Source organism: Castanea sativa, chromosome 1 (assembly GCF_040712315.1).
Source record: "Castanea sativa cultivar Marrone di Chiusa Pesio chromosome 1, ASM4071231v1".
Taxonomy (NCBI): domain Eukaryota; kingdom Viridiplantae; phylum Streptophyta; class Magnoliopsida; order Fagales; family Fagaceae; genus Castanea; species Castanea sativa.
In genome coordinates this window covers 48919171-48941548 of record NC_134013.1, presented here as the reverse complement: position 1 = coordinate 48941548, position 22378 = coordinate 48919171, and the positions used below count along the sequence as shown (strand labels likewise).

At 33.8% G+C, this 22378-nt stretch overlaps 1 protein-coding gene across 5 annotated transcripts; it reads right to left on the bottom strand.

Moving 5' to 3' along the window:
* Positions 1-1328: 1328 nt before the first annotated feature.
* On the bottom strand, positions 1329-11179 carry LOC142605499 (uncharacterized). 5 transcript variants are annotated; one of them, XM_075776899.1, is made up of 13 exons: positions 10641-11179; positions 9296-9393; positions 9102-9188; positions 8845-9013; positions 8191-8760; positions 7503-7645; positions 7210-7407; positions 7025-7115; positions 6769-6934; positions 6002-6112; positions 5648-5744; positions 2269-2387; positions 1329-1647 (listed from the first exon to the last, which is right to left on the bottom strand). In XM_075776899.1, exons 1-12 carry the CDS (start codon positions 10833-10835, stop codon positions 2318-2320), a joined length of 1995 nt encoding a protein of 664 aa, XP_075633014.1. In that variant the 5' UTR covers positions 10836-11179; the 3' UTR covers positions 1329-1647; positions 2269-2317. The 5 variants fall into 5 exon arrangements, with proteins under 5 accessions (XP_075633014.1, XP_075633034.1, XP_075633020.1 ...); XM_075776919.1 differs by having other exon boundaries at positions 1329-1642; positions 8896-9013; positions 10641-10973; XM_075776905.1 differs by having other exon boundaries at positions 1504-1642; positions 10641-10973.
* Between the last annotated feature and the right edge of the window lie 11199 nt (positions 11180-22378).

The window sequence follows — 22378 nt, the reverse complement described above, 5'->3', positions numbered from 1 at the left end:
CCAGAGAGGTAGATGCAGGGCCTTTAATGCGGTGGTAGCAGCTTTTTTCCTCAGATATTTCTCACACGTTCCTCCTCCTAACGAGTGCTTGAATCACGCCTTTATCCAATAGATCTTCCAGAATTCTGTCATTTAGCACGTCCCATGACCTTTACTGGGTCAATCCGAGGAGATACTCCTCCTCGAACAATTCCTCTGCCTTTGTAGCGCGAACTGGCCTGTAGGCCTCGAAGACTCTGATTGAACAGACTAATACCAACAAACCAAACCCAAGGCCCAAATGTGCATTTAAGCATTTTTACCCCCGACAAATATTCTAATTATTCATAATATGACAAAATTTATACTTTTGATGAAGATTTTTTTTTATACAAAATAAAAATTATACTTTAGCCTAATTTAAAGATATATGTATGAACTTAGTTCTTGCCTCCCACACCTCACAAACACTTATATTTGTAAAGTGACTATCACACCAAGAGTGCACAGTGGTAAGTCGCAAAGATTTTTAAACATACATAGTATAGTTAAATTGCTAAAGATTTTCACACAACTTTCATACCTGCTTTGGTGTAAATCCTTTTTAAAGTAGTTAGTTAAAAAAAGATAATAATAAACTTAGTATGTGAAGACTAAAATTCTTAATTACTTTTTTTTTTCTTCAAATACTTCAAAATAAAATTTCAAACGAAAAGAATTGGCAAAATGATATAACCAACTCGGTTACCAAATATTTTTAAATAGCTCAATTTAAAGATATTTTAGACCTATTTTTAAAATTATTTCTAGAAGTAAAAAAATATAATAAAAATTTTAAGACTTGCTTTTAAATTTTACTAGCTTTAAATTTTTAACAAACAAGCATTAACAATAACATTACCAATCATTTGTTAATTTGGAACTTAATATTAAAGGAGAGAAGAGTGCTACGTTTACAATATTTTTACAACATTTTTACAACAAATCGTAAACATTTTTGTTATTGGTTCTAATTTGAATCTACAACTTAAATTATTTTTTTTGCTTACCTATAATAACCAAAGACAACCCACCATTTAAATTTGTTGTGAAAATATTGTAAAATTACAAAAATTCTTATAACTCAACTAATACCCTCCTAAATCCAAGGTTCAAATCTCCCCTATGACCCTCCTCTCTTGTAACTATCAAATTCTCCACACAAAAAAGGCCAAAGAAACTTTTTTTTTTTATAAGTAGATAAAGGGAAAAGAAGAAAGTAAATAAAGAATCATAAAGATGCCTTTACAACTAAACCCCCCAAAGAAAACTTCTATTAACATGCAATGATTTGCTTGTTTGACAAAAGATTTATCAAACCAAATTCAAAACTGACGATACATCAGATTTCTAGAAATAGTTTAGGACAGTCAGTAGAAAGCACTGTTGTCATACAAATACAAAAGAAATCTAGTTTTTACTAGTAGACACATTGGAATACAATACAAGCAGATGTAACACATGTTAGCAAATCATCATTGTCTAAAGTCTAAACCCTGCAACTTAATATGAACGTAATCCCCCATCCCCTTCCCTTTACATTTACACGTCTTCAAAAAATGAAAGCAAAAGAATTCATTCAAAGTACAGTAGAAATCAAATCCCGCACTTTCTTCTTTGCTACCTGCTCTATAGAAAAGGAGAAAAAATGGTAAGTCTCGAGTTCAATTCTGTTTTTAATTCAAAGAACTTATTAATTCAGAGAAATAAAAGGTACTGTAGGTACTAAAGCATTCCCTGTTAACATGTCCTTGAAAAACTCTTGAACAAACAGGAAGCCAATTTATAGTTTCTAATTCATTTTCCATAATGCTACATATATTCTCAAACTTGGAACTAAAAAGCTAGCTCTGGCAGTCTGGCTGGCAATAAAATTACACTGAACAGCTCACATTTGGATGATCCAAATTCTAAGGCCGTGAAAAACGTAGGCATCCAATTGGCTTCAAGAATCAAGACTGTTATTAAACGTAGGTTTGATTCAAAGAATTCTTAAAATTTGGTTGAAATATATAACTTAAAAGAGTGTTATTACTTGTCCTATTCTCTATGGGCCATATTTCAGCGTAGGATTTTCCAACCCATTAATATAAGGTCCACCATCAAGTAAGTTCTGCAACTGAAAAGGCCTTTGCATCAAACCAATCAAATTTAACTTTGAACCTTTATATCATAATTTAACAAAGCCTTCTTGCAACCAAGCACCTAAAGTATAACATCACAACAGTGAGAAGGTTTATGTCATGTTACCTCAATTCTAATGGTAATGCTTGGTAATGCGTTTGCAAAATATCCAAGATTAGATGTTTGCTACATTACTTCCCCTTGGAACAGTGTGAGCAACATTTTGATTCCTTTTCCTTTTGACCCTGCAAGCAAAAGGCATGAGAGACATTAAAATGACGAAACACATAAATAACCAAACAAGAACAGTACCATAAATCACAAATAAAGAAAAAAAAAAGGTGAATGTAGATACTTTTGCTTCATACAAAAAGGTAATTTCAATCTGTTTTTTATCATTACAAACCCGTAGATCCACACAAAAATCAACAGTAGATGCTTTTATTAAACTTGTAATTGATACTAGGACCTAGAAACCACTTAAGTAGGACCAATGCTATGTAATGACCCTTTCATACTATGACCGAGGAATTCAAAAGCTCCAGCACAGCATTTCAGCTAGAATTTACCCTATTCATAAAATAAAAAATAACCCTGATGCAGATAGGTAGGTAAGTCATTGCATGAAAGACATTGACTGTAATTGATTGATCCCAATGACTTTAGATCCAAATATCCAAATCCATAGCTACATTTTATGATCTGCTTATGTACCTAGCTCTATCACATAAACCAGTCTCAAACTCGTTTTCATAATAGATTTTTTTTTTGATTGGGAACATCACCAAGGCAAGGCCCTTTGGACCCACTACTAAAGAGTAAACCATGCGAATACAATCCCACCCATCATAACCATGTATCAGGTAATCCAAGAAAACTCTTAATAGGGTTCAAACTCAAGATGTCTGGGTCTACTCTTGTTTTCATAATAGAATTAGTTTTGCCTAAATACGTTAAACCCATTAATTGAACACAATAAAATGATTGGTAAGGGCAGTGAGGGTCATATGTTGCCTTTTTCACATCCATCTAAGTTCTTCTACATATGGTGAAAGCCAAAGGCTTAAATTTCCATTTGTTAGCATGATGGTAAGAAAAAATAATAGTAATTATGTTTTCTGGGAATTTTTTAAAAAAAATGCTCGTCTTCCTGTAAATTTTGCAGGATATATTTTAGGTACAGTAAACAAAAAAGAACCTAGCAATCTTGCACTCTTCTTCTGACAAGCAATATTCATGCTTTGCAACTCATTGTATCAGACCCAGATGCAATGAAAAGTAAGAAAAGATTAGCTAAAGCATTCCTTATAAGCAATGCACTACATTGGAATTTTGGGTGTAATGAGAAATGAGCAAGAGTTCTCAAACTATTATGAACCAGTGCAAGTAAAGTTACTCTAGGAAGATGAAATTCATATGGGCACCTAGAATATATGATCTACAAGAAAACTAATGGAAGTAATGGATACAATGATTAGGAGGAGAATATACAAAATCTACCAAGAGACTAAGTGAGCAAATGACAAAACTAGAGAAACTGAATATACTTGATATACATTATAGCGTACAAAATAATACAAAAATGAAAATGGAGTAGAGATAATCATAAATAAAAGTCTTAAAAAAGGAATTTGATATTAGGACAGTTGATAGAATTTTGATAATAAATCTTGTTTTAGTAGAAGAAACAGTTAACATAGTACATACACTCCTAAAATAGGGATGGAAGAATGCATTAAACAAGATTTTTGGGAAGACGTAGATACATTGATTCAAGCGGTAACATACAGGAAAAAGATTTTGATTGAATGAGACCTAAATGGTCATGTTGGAAAAGAGTGAGTTTTGGAAGAGCTCATGAAGGCCAAGGGTATGCAATAAGGAATAAGTCAAGAGATGCTATTCTAGACTTGCAACAACATAAAAATTTGATGGTAATGAACACTTGGTTCAAGAAAATAAATTCACACTTAATTATATTCAAAAGTGAGACAAACAGTAATCAAATAAATTTTAGTGTTACCTAAAATTTTTAATAGTAAATATAATAAAATAATGTAAGGTAAATACCAAGAGAGAACATAACCCTCAACATAGGTTGGTGATACTATTAATTTGCATTAGCAGGTGGAAAAGAAGAGATAAAACAAAGAAACCCAAGAATTAAGAGATGAGTTTGAAGGGAGAAAGACAAGTTATGGTTAAGATAAACGAAATGTTGATAAGATTAAAATGAAATAATTAGTTTTATTTTAAAAGAGTGGATAGGAAAGTTTTGGGAGAATCTAAAAGATGTGAACAATTAACTAGGAAGACTTAATGGTGGAATAAGGAGGTTCAATCAACAGCTAGATTAGATAGAGTTATAAAAGCCTACCCAGATGTAAAGATAAAACCACTTAAGAAATTATAAAATAGTGAAAAGGGAAATAAAAATGGTTATCCAAGAGGCTAGATTTAAGACTTATGATGAATTAGATAGCAAGTTAAAGACAAAGGAAAAAAACTAATATATATATATAAATTTGTAATAACGAGGGAAATGAAAGCAAATTACTTAAATTGAGTCAAATGCATTAAAGATATAGATCAAAGAGTGCCAGTAAAAAGATGGAAAAAGTTCTCCAGCCTAGTTTGGCTGGGGCTGGTTATGATTAAAAAAGATGATGAGATGCTAGAGAAATTCCTGCTGGTAGCGTGGGTAATTTGGACTTCTTGGAATAAGCTAATTTTTTAGAACCTAAAAGGAAATCCTAGACATCTGGCCTGATCTGCTATTGACTAATAGTCTAATATAGAGAACACAAGGAACACACCATAGTGCAGTCCAGGTCTCAAACTTCTTGATGCAAGAGCACAGCCAGAAATTATTTCAATATTTTATTTTGGATTGTCATTGGATAATTTTATGCTTTTCGTTTTTATTTGTATAGTTTGAGTTGTGATAGGGACTAAATTTCATGTTCTTAGATAGGGATTAGTTTGAGTTGTAATGCAGACAACCTAGGCTTCACCACCTAAAACAGTCTCACGGTAAACCTTAGGCTGTGAAGCCTAAGGGTTGTTTGAAATCACTACAGAACATAAAAACATTTTAGAAAACCCTATCCACAAATCTTATTAGCCACTTCAATATGCTACCAATTCTCTAAAAGCTTCCTACAGTTGAGACTTTATGAATAAGAGTTTCACAGCCATATATAGTTGATGAATCGTGAAATGAAAGGTGACACCTGCCAAAACAAAAGGTGAGTTAAGCACTTTGATCAAAATGAATTAATTTTTGTTTAGCCAAAAATGAATTGTTGTTTCCACTAAAGAGTTATGTTGCAGGATTTCCAGTTACTAATTCCTTCCTTTTGTTGAAGAATTTGATTCATAAATACCTTCTGAATTCTGATGATAGAGATAGAAAGCACTGAAATCCTCAAATAGAGTTTCGATAAAACAAAAGGTTCAACCATATTGAAACAATTCATTGATACTAGAAATGAAAAATGCACACCTTGAGAAAGAAATGTATTTCTCAATTGCTTGTTTCTGTTCAGCACCATACACAAACCATTTTTCATCAGATGCAACTGCATCCCAAGTCCCCATATCTGAACAATGAAACATGATAATTCTTAGATAATGTGCAGTGAATAATTATCATTGCCAATTGCAAGGCCATATAATAGTGTGTACATCAATGTCATAGTACATAGTCACAGATGGTTCTGATTTTCTCTGTCCATATATGTTTGGGTTTTGACATAGTTCTTCAATAATAAACACCCCCAATTTCGTTGTGAATATACATATTTTTTTAATTGGATCCTCTATAAATTATATTAAAACTTTTGAAGTCAAAACAAACCTTGAAGTAAAATAACATCTTCACCAGTATAGCCTTTCAATTTCCAAAATGCACGACCATCAACATCCAAAAAGATAGCCTCTGTTCTAATAGCATCAGATTTTTGCTTGCCTAAAATATACATATACACACAAATATATAAGAAAGAGGTCCGCACAACTCAATAATTACTAAAGCAATAACCAAACGAACATAATTGAAAATAAGACAGATAGAGTTCAGGTTAAATTTGCTGAGCCCACCCGTGTGTTGGCTTCATGTTTCATACAAGTACATTATATGGCCATACACTATACTGCCAGCAACTTCCTTAAACTGAAGGTTCAAAAAAAATTGTTTCCTCACTTTAGTACTCTGCTTCTACTTTTCTCGGGGAAAAACATCAAAATTCATGCCTACTTTTCAAATATCACATGCCAAAGACAATTTTGCATTAGCCATTCACTTGTATTTTCTTTTCTTTATATTTATTGACTTGAAAACTGTCAAAATTTATTTTATTACCAAAATTTAAATTAAACAATTAGATTCTCAACAACTAACAAACTATTAGAAAGATGCACATTTTCAACACAGCAAACCTGTGGATACACATTGAAAAGTACCATCTCTAGATTTTAAAGCATTGAATCTCCATAGGTAAAATGACTCCCTCCTAATACTTGTATCGCGCGCAGAGGGGGGGGGGGTGTGGTGGTAAGAGAGAAGAAGAAGAAAAAGTATCTAGCAGCTTAATATTAAGCTCAAAAATTTTAAAAACAACTTACTCTTAGATACCATGCCCATTGCATCAAGCCTCTCAGCATGAGCCTGAGCTGCCTCACTTTTTATTTGTGAAACAATAGCATCATGCTCTGCAATTGAAAGAGCACCACTTTTTGCAATAATTGCTTTGGCCACCTCATCCTGCAACTTCTTCTTTAGATGTTTCTCCTACATAAAAATATCAGTTTCAAATTAGAAATGACCTAAAGAACATAATTTGAAGCTCTAAAAGACGCATTGCCTTATCAATTTTCTAACCTTATCCTTTGCTGCAAGAAGCTTTTCTTTTGCTTCCTTCTCTTTTCCAACAACTTTTGAATTTTGATCATCAATCCAACTCCTCAATTTTCTAGTAGTAAATTAAAGAAATAATAAGTTATACTCTAAAACTATTGAAAAAAGTGATTAAAAATATAATTTTCCATTAAATACATTTTGCTTACACAGTGCCTAAAGCCTCATCACAAAGAAAATTTAAGATTCTAAGTTTCATAGAGAAATCTAGCTTGTCATATTCATCAACACCTCCATTGAAACTATCTGAGAGCAACTCATTCAATACAGATGGCGATTCAGAGATGATTTTCCCTAGAGCTTGGCACCATGACTCTCTTCCATTCATTGGACTTGATAAAAGAGGCCTAAACAGAAAACCCTCATCAATAATCAACTAATTCCTCAAAATTGTTTAAAGGGGAAAGAAAAAGCTTTATGCATAATAGAGCAAAATTCATACTCTTCTCCCACATCTTTTTGTATCAAAGATAAGAGCTGGATGTGAAATTGAACGTTCATGGAATATTGTGATCGCCTTCCACGTCGTCCATATCTTAATTCCCGAAGTAAAGATTCAGCTTGTCCTTTTCTCACATCAATAACCTATACAAGAAAGCAGAGAAAGCGTAATATAAGATTTTTATTTTTGTTGCAAATGAGTTCTAACTCAAAGAACACCTCACCCACCCTAAAAACAATGTGAAGAGTGAAACCATATGTTCAAAACAGAAGCATTAAAACATGTGCTTGTAATTGGACAAACAATACAAAGAAATCAAACTCCAACCTACCAGAAACATTCATTTTAGGGTGTGAAAGCAGGTAGAAGAGGAATCTTATTAGGATATATTTGCACCCAAACATATCCCATTTAATAAATTGACATGAAAATGGAAATTTGTAATAACCACGAACAACAGTATGACTCAAATTTGGAAGGATGTTCATAACTTACAATCACTAACAATCAACGCTAAATTTTTCTAGTGCGCTCATAACTTACAATTACTAATAATCAATGCTAAAATTTTCAAGTGCTCACAATTAATAATGGTCCGACATTCACAAGCAAAGATACCATAGTATTTTATAAGATTCAAGGATTTTCATTTCAGTCTAATGTTTTAAAAAAGACAAGTTTAACTTACCTTTCCAAAAGAAGCACAAAATTCTAAAAATTGCAATGCATGTCCAACATCTTCTGGGGGTAAATCAATGTCAGCTACAGTCATTAAGCTGGCACCCTGAGGCAAAGGAATATCGACTTCATATTCTTTGTTCTCAAGAATTATGGTACAATTATCAACTTTACATTTCACAGGGACTTTCTTGGGATTGGCCCTGGCATTGTCATTCCCCACAGCACTTGAAGCTCCTCCATCTTTCTGAGTTCTACCATCTTTCTCTTCTTTTTTATCCCTTGAAACATGTGTCTTGGAATTATTTTTCTTAGAGATGACACCATTGTCCTTTCTGTTTGTTTTAGCTTCTTTTTTAGAGACCTCCGAAACTTTTGGCTTTTTTGGGCTACTTTTCTTTGGGAGAGCATCATCATTCATGCTGCCATTAGATATTTCCTTCAATTCCTCCCGCTTTGTTTTCTTTGACTTCTTTTCAACAGTGTTTGGTGTTGATATCTGAGAATTCAAGTTAGCATCAGTCTTTCCATCAAAAGAATTTTCCTTACCCTGTATCCTTGGTGAAACGGCTTCAGGTTCCTGCAAAGGAAGACAAACCTTATCAGATAAACACACTAAAAACTAAAATGCTGCTGCAAGGCACAAAGAAAAACACTAAGAAACCTTGTTTGAAGCAACAGGCTTTTTTGGTGAAACACCAATGTTTTCAACAACCTTCTCATGAACCAAATTGTCGGAATCTTTGTTATTCAGCATCTCTGAAACAGATGAATATCCAGTTTTTCTGGCTGTTATGACTAGCTGACCAGTGGGTTTGTGACCTCTTCTCTTCCTAGAAAAATAATTGTCTATCAGAATTAACTAAATATTAACAATAACAAATTATAATAACCTATGGGCACGCATCATGGAACACTTACATGCAGATACTGCAATTGCAAATTCCTCTGCACTTGGGACATTTCCAGTCATCCAACATTGCCACATCTTCTGCTTTCTCTCCATATCTAAGTAATATGAACCCAAATGGATTGACCAAAAGCATACACAAAAACCCCAGCATGAATTATAACACAAAATTAACTTTTAGCAAAAGTTTATTACCAAATCTAACCTGTTCAAAAGGCATTTGTGACAGAAATTTATGGGACAAAGCTTGTTCAAGTTCATGTTCTTACATGGCGCCACAAAGTCCCTTGTTTTTTGACGACACTTCAACATTATATCCAAAACATAAAAAATAATCAGTAAAATTGACCCCAAACAATTCAACAACTTAAATTGTCCTTAGCATAGAGAAATGATCATTGAAAACTGACCACAGATAAAATTCAGAAACATAGGCTTTGCATTGTGGCTATTTCCTTTACAAGAAGGAAATAAATTTAATAACCAACAAATTGTCTTAGTCCCAAACTAGGACTTTTCCAAACACTACCAAACAAAGGTTCAGGAATTTTTACCTTCGTTCACTTTCCCACATTTTCTCACCAACCAAACATAAAAAAAAATGGAAATTTCAGCAATTGATGATGTAAATGTTGCCATGCGTTAATACTCAAACAAAAATTTATTATGAACATGGTTTTAAATGAGATTAGATCATTCGGTCGAATCCAGTACAACACGAATGTACAAAACTACAAATTTAATCAAATATTTAGACTTACAAGAAAATATCAACTTGATCTTTATAATAAATGGGGAAAAATATCACTTTATCATTAATGAATATATATATATATATATATATATCTCAACATTCTTAACAAAAACGGAAAATTCAGCAATTATGTTTTTTCCCTTACATCACAAACAAAGGGAGAAAAATTATTTAAAAAAAAAAACCCATAAGATTCAGAACTTCACTTTCTATTAGTTTTCCACATTTTCCTTGACAACCAAACAGAACCAAAACAGAAATTTGAAGTTCCCAGTGCAATTATGTCCCATACAATTACCAAGTCAATGTTACAACTTACAAGGCCAAGTAAATCTATTGGCTCCAAATCCCACGCACTTTTTCCAAACAATACCAAACTACGAATCAGAGTTTTTACTTAATTTCATGACAAAAATAAGTTCCCAAATTACAACAAGGAAATTGAGGCCAATAAGCTTGGCAAATCAACAAGGCTTAGTTCAATAACACGTTTTCTTCCCTTTGAATTGTGTATATGAGAGCTAATATGATTCAGAACTATGCTTTCTTTTTTACCACATTTTCCCTTCAACCAAACAATACAGAAGCAAGAATCCGAAATCCAAACAAACACACGCAATCATTTTCACACATTTTTCAGGTTAAAATTTATAAATTAGAATAAAAGGCAAATAAAAACTTCAATAGCAAACTGAGAAAAAAACACGCCAATAAGTTTCAGAATTTAAACTTAAAAGTACACTTTCCCACATTTTCTCGTGAACCAAACAGTGAAAAGAAGGGGAAAAAAAAAAACCTGGTGACAGGTCTTCCCGTTCTCGGAATCGTAGATCCGATTCCCTTTAACGCGAACTCCGGGAAACGAAGTCCGCTTCGCTTTGGAAATCTCACCGGCGTCGACTGCTTTGTTTTCATTTTCATCGTCAACTACTTCTCCTACGTGCCTCCTCTTCCTTGCAGAGACTACTTTGCTTTCAGAAGCAACGGCCATATTTTCTTTTTTTCTTTTTTTACTTTAAGTAAAATGTTTTCAGTGATTTCAAAAAACACAGAGATGATATTTATTGATAAGTAATGTGTTTCTGAGTTTGGGTTGTCTTTTCTATCTTCTTCTTCTTCTTCTTCTTTTTTTCTATAAAATAAGAGCTCAGTGTGGTTTTGAGTTTTGACGATGTTTTTTGAATTTCGTTTCGTTTCCCTCCTCTTTTTGTGTTTTTGTTATTGTTGGAGTGGCGGGAGAAATTAAACACAATTGAACGGAATTGGAAATGAATTCCCGGGATTTGGAAATTTTTGAGAGTATTGGTTGGAGGGCGCCAATTGGTTTTAGGGTTTAGAGTGGGCCTCAAAATGTGAAATTGAGCCACACTTGTCTCTCTCTTTTTGGTCACCAAATTTTACAACTTTTTTGTGAAGTAGGATATTTTTTTATTTTTTTTTCCTTAATTAAAAAAAAAAAGTATTCGTTTAGATACAGGTGAAAACTTCCATGCATGTTAATTGAGTTTCAGTGGGTCTTGTGCACTGTTCACGGGACTCACAAACTTCTTTTTTAACAAAATTTTCATTAAAAATGAGTTCTACAGCACTATCCACATATTTAAAAATTATTTTGCTACAGTATTTTTAGTTTTCAACAAAATAAGCAGTATCCAAACACATTCTAAGATCACAAAGGTAAGGCCATGTTTGGTATATTCACTCAAACACATGTTTTCAGTTTTTAAATAACATTACACGTATTTTCACACACTTTTTCATCCACACATATTTCCACATATGTTTTCATTTTTTAAGAGCATGTATCAAACAAAATTAGATTTTTTTTTGTATTTATATGATTCAACTGCTTTAAGAATAATTAATGCAAGAGATAAAACCTTTTTTACAATTGCAAATATGGTCTTCCTTGATTAGAGTAAGAACACTTTATTGGAGTCTATTACTGACACTATCTTTACTATGGGCCAATTTGAACAAATCATGTATGTTGTTAAAAAAAAAAAAATGTGACAAATGTTGTGTGCCTAGGCTTATTGTGCCTTTTATTGTTTGTCCAAAACAAATTTTTTAGGATTCTAAATTACCATCAATTTCGAATATTTGTTTCAAAAAATCTTTTGTCCAAAAAGCATATTAGTTTGCATGTTCACACAAGTCATCGATCACATTTTATCCTGAGGCTCATTAGAGTTATTCTTCTTTACCATGTTCCTCTCATATGGAAGTTAGAGGTTTAACTCGAAGGAAAGCTTGCCCTATATTCTCATCCCATGTTAACATGTTCCATTCCAAGATACACACTATGAGGTCACTACATTCCCAAGTTATACTATAGGAAATTGGTTCTATTGTAGTGGTCACAAAACGCTGCAAAACTCCTAGAAAAACGCTGCAAAATATTTTGCAACATTTTTCTAACCGTTGCAAAGCATTATCCCCATCGCAACGTTTATTGAAAATGCTGCAATAAATTTCTACTTTCATAGTGTTTACTTTGCAACGGTCAAAAAAAGCTTTAATAAACCCTAAATTCATTTATTCTAAAAGTCACTCTCTCTCTCTCTCTCTCTCTCTCTCTCTCTCTCTCTCTCTCTCTCTCTCTCTCTATATATATATATATATATATATATATATATATTGTAGCATTTTGTTAAAAGCTGCTATACACAAAAAATTTCAAATTGTTATTATAAAAAGCAATACTCCTGTATAAACCAATATTCATCCATGATCAAATAATTAAATTGAAATAAATGTTTTGTTCAAATTGTTGGAAAAACATAGTTTGTATCGCATACAAAACATATACAGCGAAAAATTAACAGATCTACTTTATTCACAAATGATAACAAGTACTATTTAAATTTTAGAATTTAAGAACAAGAGAGCGTACCTTGGTGCAATGAAATTCAAAATCAAATATTAGAAGTACTTGGGAACACTTTTAATCTTCACTCCAATTCCACTTGCGCCCAAGAAGTGTGGTTTCTCAATCATTTTAAACGTATGTGTTCAAGGGAGAATAAAAGAGTGGCTTACACTCACATACACACCATTTCATTCCATACAAAATTCTGTATATTTCTCTCCTTATATTTAACTAATTATCTAATTGGACTAGCCTTTTAGGCCATTCCAATTGGGCTTTAATATGTGGCTTGGAGTGGGACAAAAAGGGAACAAATAAGACTCTAGCTCCAATGGGCCTTGGGATTATCTGCTAACTCTTGACAAGTCCAAAATTACCTTTAATTATATTTAATACCATTATATAAATATAATTGCATTCTAATCCTTATTAATAAATTATATCCCAAGACTTTATTATAGATGCAACCCTTTCATTAAAATATTCGTAGTAATACAAAGTCATGAATGTTGACTGCAACTTTGAAGATTACTACATCTTAATCCTTGAGTACTCGGTTTAATCCTTTAAGTTATTCATCATATATTTATAAAATCTAATTTCATAAATATATACTTTAGTAACTTCTTAATAAAGTGGTTATGTCTAACACTTTGAATAACCAAACCCATTAAACTTATTTCAAGAGAATATTTTATATTTCTATTAAGAGATTATGAATTTCATTGTGAGAATATATATTCCTTCAACATTAAATGTGGCCGTCCAACATACTGAGGTTTTGATCGTGACTTTAGATCTCACTCCTGATATATCAAAACAACTCACTCTTCATGATCAGGTTTATTATTCTCTCAGGATTAAGAGTTGATGTAAATAAAAGTCGTGAGATTTATTATTCATTTGACAGTCGTTAGAAGAATAATAAATCTCACAGCGGTCTAGTTCAATATGTTTTAACTCTTAAAACATATCAATATATCAAATAGAAGTCTCTACTTCCATGATCAAGACAAATCATCTTAGTTATGTTATAGTCTTCGTAGATGAAATTGCCAATTTCATCACTGACTACGAACTAAAATTCTAAGTTTACAAACAATTTGTGATTTATATCTTTTGTGACTAAATCACATAAATCATATACTACGCATCTCATGGATTATATGATAATGTCCAAATATTCATGTTACTATTATTTTAGATAATAATAAAATAATTTAATTAATCACAACATAATGTCATACATAGCATCATACAATAGGATTTAAAGGGCACATATCCTAACACAACTTAATACACCAAGTTTCATCTAAACAAAGTGCAAATAACATTGTAAAATTCAACAATAAACTATACAATCTTTTCAATTCATGCCTTCATTAAAAAGAATAATTTCTGGCTATGCGTTAAATGCAAGCTTGCTACTTGCTATTGATGTTTCTTATCTACAAGGGTACAACACAATCACAAATATAAAGATTAATAGTACGTCATTGATAAAATTAATGATTATATTCACAATTTTAACAATGACTATAAGAAAACATGGTAAAAATAAAAATGATAATGACATAATTAAATTTAAACGCATAATATAATCATAACTTGACTATTCATTTGTTGAGCAAATAAGGCCATTTGTGCTTATAATGTGGTCATATCTTTTTGTTGATGTGCATTTGCATCCTCTTGACTCAAAATTTTATGTTCTTAACTTACAAGCTTTTCCTCTTGACTCATTAGTTTCTGCTCTTGAAACACTTATTTCTCTTTGAGTTTGCAAATTGTTTCTATATCTCTTAATCTCTTTTATTCTGATTTCACCTTGAAACTTGAATCGTTGGTTCTAGAACTCAAACCAAATTTAGAAGGAGTTGGCCCGAATCCTAAACCACGAATTCGGCCATTTTACTCATTGCCTAATACTTGAGAAAAAACATCATTCTCAGACCAAGCAATACTCCCAACTTGAAGTGAAAGTCAATGGAGTTGGTTGTTGGCTTATGAATTCATCCATTTTTTTCCTGACAAACAAATTATTAAAAAAATGAATATAGGATTAGAAGTCACAAAATGGAGTTGTAATAAAGAGAATTCCAACTATATTATGTAAAATATATTACATACCATATTCTCCTTAGCTGTAACACTCATAGGTGTCTCATCTCTCTTAGAATGAAGAACTCTATACATTTTTTCCAAGTTATTTGGAACCTCTTCCATTTCCTACATAAGTTAGTAATTTTCCACTCTAATCATATTTTTATTAAAAAAGAGATTTGAACATAATAGAGAAATGCACAAGTTACTACTATTTCATCTACATATTGAGCAATACTTTTTTATCCTCTAGTATGTGCATGTGCAACTTTTTTTTGCATACTCCTTGTTTTTATCACTCATATCCTACGTTCACAAAATAAAAAAATAGTATCAAATTCATGCATACAATAATGGCACAAATTAATTTGTCATACATTTCCGTCCTTTTAGCTCCAATATTCCGCAAGAACTGCAAGTTACTCAAGATTGATTAAAGGATGCACTGCCTTTAGCCATTACCTGTGCCGATGTCATGTTGTCCTTATAGCATTTTTGTTTCAAGCTGTTGAGTTTGTTTAGACCCCTTAAACCACAATTGGATTAACCTAATTAACAAGCCAAGTTATTACTTAGTCCAAATTCCAGATCTAGGTTAACACAATCATATAATCATATCAATGTAAAGTGCGGAATATAAAAACACAAAGATATGATGACCCAGGAAAATCAAACCGGTAAAAAACCTAGGGAGGATTTAACCTAGCTATCCTCAAGGTAAACCTGAATCTACTATGAAAGAATCGAAGTGTACAATAGCGATTTAGACCACTAACATCCTATTGCTACCCACCAGTAGAACTTACTAACACGACCACGTGCAAGCTCCGAGACCACGGACTCCTTCTTTCTTGGATTCTCCAGCAAGTACAAGCACCCCCGCTTGTGTATCTTTAAAATCTTATGGCAGCAACTAAATGATCATCAAGTTCTTGAAGCAATCTCCTTCTTGATAATCCTAAGCTCGTGTGAAGGCAAGCACCTCTCAGATCTCAAAAGAGATTCACACAAACAGCAATATGAGCAACCAAGACTCTAGAGAGCTTTTGGGTACAAACCCTAGATATAAAAAGAGGCACCCTCTTCTCTCTCTTAGAAGCCTTTAAAAACGTGCTTAGGGTTTCCTTTATATAGTGGGAGAAGTAGATCTGAAACCCTAATCCTTAACAGGCTTGAACTGTGTTTGGATCGACTTAAAATTCTGCAGAAAATTCCTGATGCACGATTCTCGATCGGTCAAGTCTATTCTTCGATCGATCGAGCCGTGCTGAAATAGAACAGTAATTTCCTGCAACTACTCGATTCCAAACTTACATTAAACCAAACTTTGAGCAAGTCTAAACCTAGACTAAATGTTTTGATCATGGTTTGCCAGCACAATACACATTGAAGTTCTAATACATTAGTCCCTAAGGTCTTAGAACCTAACACAAGCGATTTATAAAACCCCTCCAACACGCAAACAATGAACTAATAGTTTTCTTCTTGATTTCTTTATTATCTTCTGGAAATTTAAATTTATATCACATTCAAATATGTATTTTATAAGTCAAGTGGAAATTACAAATTGCTATACAAAAGTTTAAAATGTAAAGAAAGATATATTATTACCTAAATGACATTCCAACTTTCTTGTTTGTAATGGTCTGGCATCTTATGTCAATCAAGATAATCCAATGGACACATATTTGGCATTTTAGAAGTAACAGCTATAGCCCGTGCAAGTAAACTTGCCTCTTTTGCTACTGGATGAAGGTAATTATTATATTAAACAACATATTTAGAATTGTTAGGCAAATTAAATACTTCAATCATACTAGTAACCCCTCGTGTACTTCACATGCCAGAAACATCTATGACCAATAAATGAAAAAAAAAAACCATTAAGTAAACATACATAAAAAAGAAAAAAAAGAATTATTAATGTTTATTATGTCTAAAATATCTAAACAATTATATTAATGATTTTACGTGATTATACCTTTAACATTCAATTGAACTGCCGCAAATTCTTCTTCATCTAGTTCTTCATTACCTATGATATCATCAAGCTATTGCAAGCCTTCTTGTAGGGGCAATGTATTTTGATTAGATATACCCTGAGTAGATGTAACTTGACAAGGTGTACCCTAGCCAAATGTAGCCCCAACAACTTCAATATTCTCTCTTTTCTTAGTCATATCTACTCCATTTTCATGTAAGATTTTAACAATGTAAAAGCTATACCGATGTGTATAAAACAGTAGATCACTTAAAAAGAAATTAATGAAATACAAAGATAGTAGTAATAAAAAATTAGAGTTTACAAGCTAAGTAGAAAATGTATGGTGTTAGGACATATGTGATTGGGTGTTATGAACAAATGTCAACATTTTATGTATTGACTAATCCTTTGACAAAACACACTTTACTTGTAATTGGGTAGATCTAAGATGTGTTTAATGCTTCAAGAAACAAGGTTTCAAGTTCAAGTGCTAAAGCCATGCAAGTCTATCCAAGAAACAAGTGAAGAAGTGATGTTCATTAAAGCTCGACAGCTAGCATCTATCAAGGTTTAAAAGACCTGTTTCAGCCCGAGGCTCGACAGCTGCTCGACAGCTAGGGTATCTGTCGAGGTTTATGTGAAACTCAGTTTTTCAGGACTGTTTTTCACCCAATCCGTGAGTATGTGTTTGGGTTTTCTTTTCTGACAACCCTAAACATATATATGGATTATTTTAAGGGCCGTATCAGGTTGCACAGCCACGATCACAATTGCACAAGAGCATAATTCCTCAAGTGTGATCGGAAACCTAGTTTGCCCTAGTTCTTGAAGAAGCTGTTGTATTTGTACACTTTAGGGTTTTGTGACCAAGCAACTTCGTGATCTTCATGTGTTGAAAAACAAAAGAACTTTGCAGCTAACATCCTTCTCAAGTTGGTGATATAATTGCGTACTAGGATCCGCGCATCTATTGGTTAGTCACGTACTGTGAGCCATGCAATACAAGGAGAGATTGTCACTACAGAACAAGTCTAATTAGGTATTGGGGTAAGAGTTCAACTGTAGGTTGGTATAAGGTACTGAGATTCTTTTACTTGTAACCGCTTGTTTTGATAATAGTGGATTCTCGGGAATGGTGACCTTAAAATCACCCAGTGGGGTTTTTATCGTGTAAGTTTTCCCCATTTGTAAACAAATCACCGTGTCATTTAATTGTCGCTGCATATTTAGTTAATTGGTGATTTGTTTGTGCTACCACACTTGTTGCATGTAATTGAACCTAATTAATTCACTTGGTTAATTTATCACAAGGGGTTAATACATTTTTGGCCTATCAAGTGGTATCAGAGCAGGTACACTCTGATTAGGGTTTAATCTTTGCTGTGAGATTTATTGACCCCTGTTTGTCATGAATATAGGACAATCACTTATTGTACCTCGTTTATTTGATGGAACTAACTATGCATATTGGAAAGTACGCATGAAAACTTTCTTACAGTCTTTAGATGAGAAGGAGTGGCAAGCTGTGGAGATAGGCTAGACCAAGTTGAAGGAAGTGTCAGCCGATTGGGATGATGCAAAGATCAAGGCGGCTAACTTCAATAACAAGGCATTGAATGCTTTATTCAGTGCAGTCACAAATGAGGAGTTCAAGAAGATCTCTTCCACTGAAATTGTAAAGGAGACATGGACCATTCTCCAAACAACCTATAAAGGAACCAAGGCTGTCAAGGATTCGAAACTTCAGAGGCTCACTACTAGCTTCGAAGAAATCAAGATGGAGGAAGATGAGTTATTTGATGAATTCTATGCCAAGCTCAAGGACATAGTGAACTCAACATTTAATCTTGGGGAAACCATTCCCAAACCCAAGATTGTGAGAAAGGTGCTCAGATTTCTACTCAAGAGATTTCATGCTAAGATCACTGTCATTGAGGAATCAAAGGATATTGACAAGATTCCTTTGATAGAGCTTGTTGGAAATTTGCAAACCTATGAGTTGGGTTTGTCTAGGCTCGGGAAGTCAAGCAAGAGCAAGAGTATGGCACTGAAGGCCAAGAGCAGTGACACTGATAAGTCTTCTATGATGAAGATTCTAAAATGAAGTCCTACATCACCCAGCAGTTCAAGAAGTTCATGAAGAATGCCAATACAAAGGGCTTCAACAAGGACCGCAGGCAATCAAGTTCTTCACAGTCTAAGAGCCAAGACAAAGGGAAGAAGGATGCTAGGGATGGCGATCAGTACACTATTCCTTTAGGGCCCAAGTGTTTTGGGTGTTAAGGATTCGGTCATATAAAACAAAAGTGCCCCACTTATCTCAAGTCTATTGGGAAAAGTAAGGCACTTGCTGTTACCTTGAGTGACACCAAACCTGAGGATGATTCTGAAAATGAGGATGACGGAATCCTAAATGCCTTCACCGCCACTATCAATCCTACTGAAGGGATTTGTAAAAGATGTGGATGAAGAAGAAAACTTGGATGAGTCAAAATTTGAGAAGATGGATGAGCAAGATGACATCCACACAACCTATGTGAAGTTATACAAGAAGCTGTATAGGTTGGCCACCAAGAAGCTCAGTGATGTGGAGCTTGAACGAGAACAACTCTCCACAAAGTTTGATGAAGCAAATCAGACTATTGGAGCACTAAGGTTTGAGAACAATTTCTTGGTTGAGAAGACCAAGAAGCTTGAGGCGGAATTGTTCCAAGTGAAAGCTCAGTTGGGGAGGACCTCAAGTGCAAAACTTGATGAGATGCTCAGCATGCAGAAATCTGCCTCCGATTGAACCGGTTTAAGGTATGATTTTTCTTCTTCTAATATTGCTTCTTCTAGTACTACTGTTTTTGTTTCTCCTGCTAAAAATATTGATTTTGAGAATAATGATGCTAAAACTGTCATAGTTAGTAAGAACATAGACAAGGGTAAATCTATCATAGGAGCACCCCCTAAGCTAGCTAAGAAAGAAACCAAAAACCCTAGGGCTAAGAAGAGTAATGCTCAAAAGTCCAAAGAGAAGAAGCAACATCTCTATCATCATTGTGGCGTAGCTAGACATACTCGATCTAACTGCTATGAGTGGTTAGCCACTCAACAAAGCAACAACATGATTTCGTTGGGAAGCCAGAATTAGCTTTCGTCCTTTCTTGCTCCTCTTGGAGATCTTCTCAAAGCCCTAATGTTTCTTTCGAACTTGAACGGTTTTAATTCTTCCCCCTCACCGCCGATTCAAAGGTTTGCTCAAAGGAAAGATTCTTCCAAGGTGTGGAAGGAAAATGGCTCCAAGTGATTTAGTCACTCTTTCTCTCTCTCCCTCTTTTTGTTATGTTTGCATTACTTGTGTGTTTTTTTTGAGACAGTCTAGTTTTTATGCATTGCTTTATTTGACATGTTTTTGTTTGGTTGTTTTTGAATTTTGTTATTATTTTTTTTTCATTCATAAAAATAAAAAATTGAAAAATCAGAAAAATATAAAAAAACAGTGTGTGTTTGTGTACATTGGTACTTGTGTACCTTGAATGGCCAATGAAACAAAGTTTTCTAAACTCTGTATCTTTTGTAGCTTAGATGAGTATTTCTATGCACAACTAAGCAAGTGAGCTTTGTGGCTTGTGTTTGTGATGAGTAAGGTTAAGTGATCTCTTGTACTTAACACTCGTATCACTCTTTTTGACGGGAATGACTAAAAAATCATAAGAGAAATGTATAAATAACCATCTTACCACTGTTGCCTACCAATCATGAAATGACATTTGTATGCTTCGGCATAGCAAAAGTGCAATGTCAAAAAGCTTAACATAATTGGGTCTTTCTTTTCTCTCTCTTATATACCCATGCATGATATGCTTAATAAAAGAAAAAAAAAATATGCAAAGAAAAATTAAAAGCAAAAAGATCAAAATGCTTTAAAACATGATTGCAAGTGTGTATACTAGGAGATGTGGGAGTTATAGGATGTACCTCGCAGGTGATAGTCCCCATCAAGCAGTTATGATCGTATGTGAGTTAAATTGATTTACTCATAGCTCAAATCGTCATAACATGGAGATACTTATGCAATCTTGTGATGTTTTCACACATAACACACAATATTCTTTGCTACTTTTGATACATGTGCAGGTACAATGTGATTTGGCCATTATAATGTTTACATGCGCTAATTTATACTCACTAAACTGTCTAAACTTGTTTTTGAAATATAAAATTGGTTAGACTTGTTTTGTGTGTGTGTGTGTGTGTGTGTGTGTGTGTGTGTGTGTTTTGGATCTAAATGCATGACATTTTTCTTGTTGAGAGATGTTTTTGAGAGGTTAAAATGTTGTTTGGATCCTTGGTTGAGTTGCATGTTTGATTGTATTCAGTTTGTGTTTTTCTCTTCTTGAAAACTATTTTCAAAGCAATCTCGACAGCTCCTCGACACCTCTCGACAACTAGGCTATCTATTGAGCTATTCAACTTTTTCTTATCGCAATCTCGATAGCTCCTCGATCCATTGAGAAAGTTTCTGTCTCCTCAATAGCTGCTCGATAGCTCCTCGATCCATTGAACTCATTCTTGCCGTGGACACCTCTGGACAGCTGCTAGATAGTTGTTTCTCTCCAAGCTTTTAAAGCTCGACACCTCTCGATCTGTCGAGAATTATGAGACTTCTATATATACGCGATTCGCGATTTCTGTCTCATTTCTCTTCGATCTCTCTCGATAGACAGACTTCTCTCACACTCATAAACTCTTCTCACTCAGCCTCTTCATCATCCTTACTCATTCTTTGGTCTCTTCATTGCATATTTCATAGGTATGATCTCTTTTCTAGCCTTTAATCATACATTTCTTGCATTCTGACCTAGATTTTGGGATTTGTTGAAAATTTTAGGGTTTTTCAAAATCAAAGAGGTTTTTGCAAAATTTTTGGGATGGGTTTTGTATATTTGATCTTAAAACATCATGCATTGCATCACATGTGCATTACAACAACGTTTCATGTATTTTAGATGTGTGTTTACATTGTGGAACTAATTGTGTGCTGGTAGGTTTGGATTGGGCTGCGCCCATGATGTTTTTACTATTGCATTTCACATGCTCATGCATTTTCATGCATACGTACCTTACATTCTCTATATTCTTATATATTGATGGTATTTGGTGCTTTTCTGCATGTTTCTCTTTCTCCCTCTCTCTTTCTCTCTTGTTTACGTTAGTTGCGTTATGACACCTAAATGTAAGTTTACTTCGTCCCAGAACCCTCTTCATTTTGGGGCATCTACCTCTTCTGATCCTACCTTTTCTCATATTTGGTTCCATGATGATAAAGCCCGCAAGGACTTTTTAGAGAACATTTCTAGACGAGGCATTCATTCGGAACGCCAAGTCATTTTGTCAGACTTCTCTGACACTGACCTACCCACTGTCATTGATAGTAGGGGTTGGGAGTCACTGTGTGACGTCCTGGTCTTGTCCATCCGTGCTTATCCAGGAGTTTACTCCAACATGCATGGATTTGATTATTCAGTACCTTTCTTTGTCACTCGCGTTCGAGGTACGCGCATCGTGGTCACTCCAGATATAGTATCCG

Excerpts from the sequence above, each read along its gene's own strand:
- LOC142605499 (XM_075776899.1), bottom strand. The coding sequence starts at position 10,835 with ATGGCCGTTGCTTCTGAAAGCAAAGTAGTCTCTGCAAGGAAGAGGAGG. Across the intron at positions 9,394-10,640 it reads ACGGGAAGACCTGTCACCAG|TGTCGTCAAAAAACAAGGGA; the intron begins GTTTTTTTTTTT and ends ATAATGTTGAAG. Across the intron at positions 2,388-5,647 it reads AAATACATTTCTTTCTCAAG|GGTCAAAAGGAAAAGGAATC; the intron begins GTGTGCATTTTT and ends TTTTGCTTGCAG.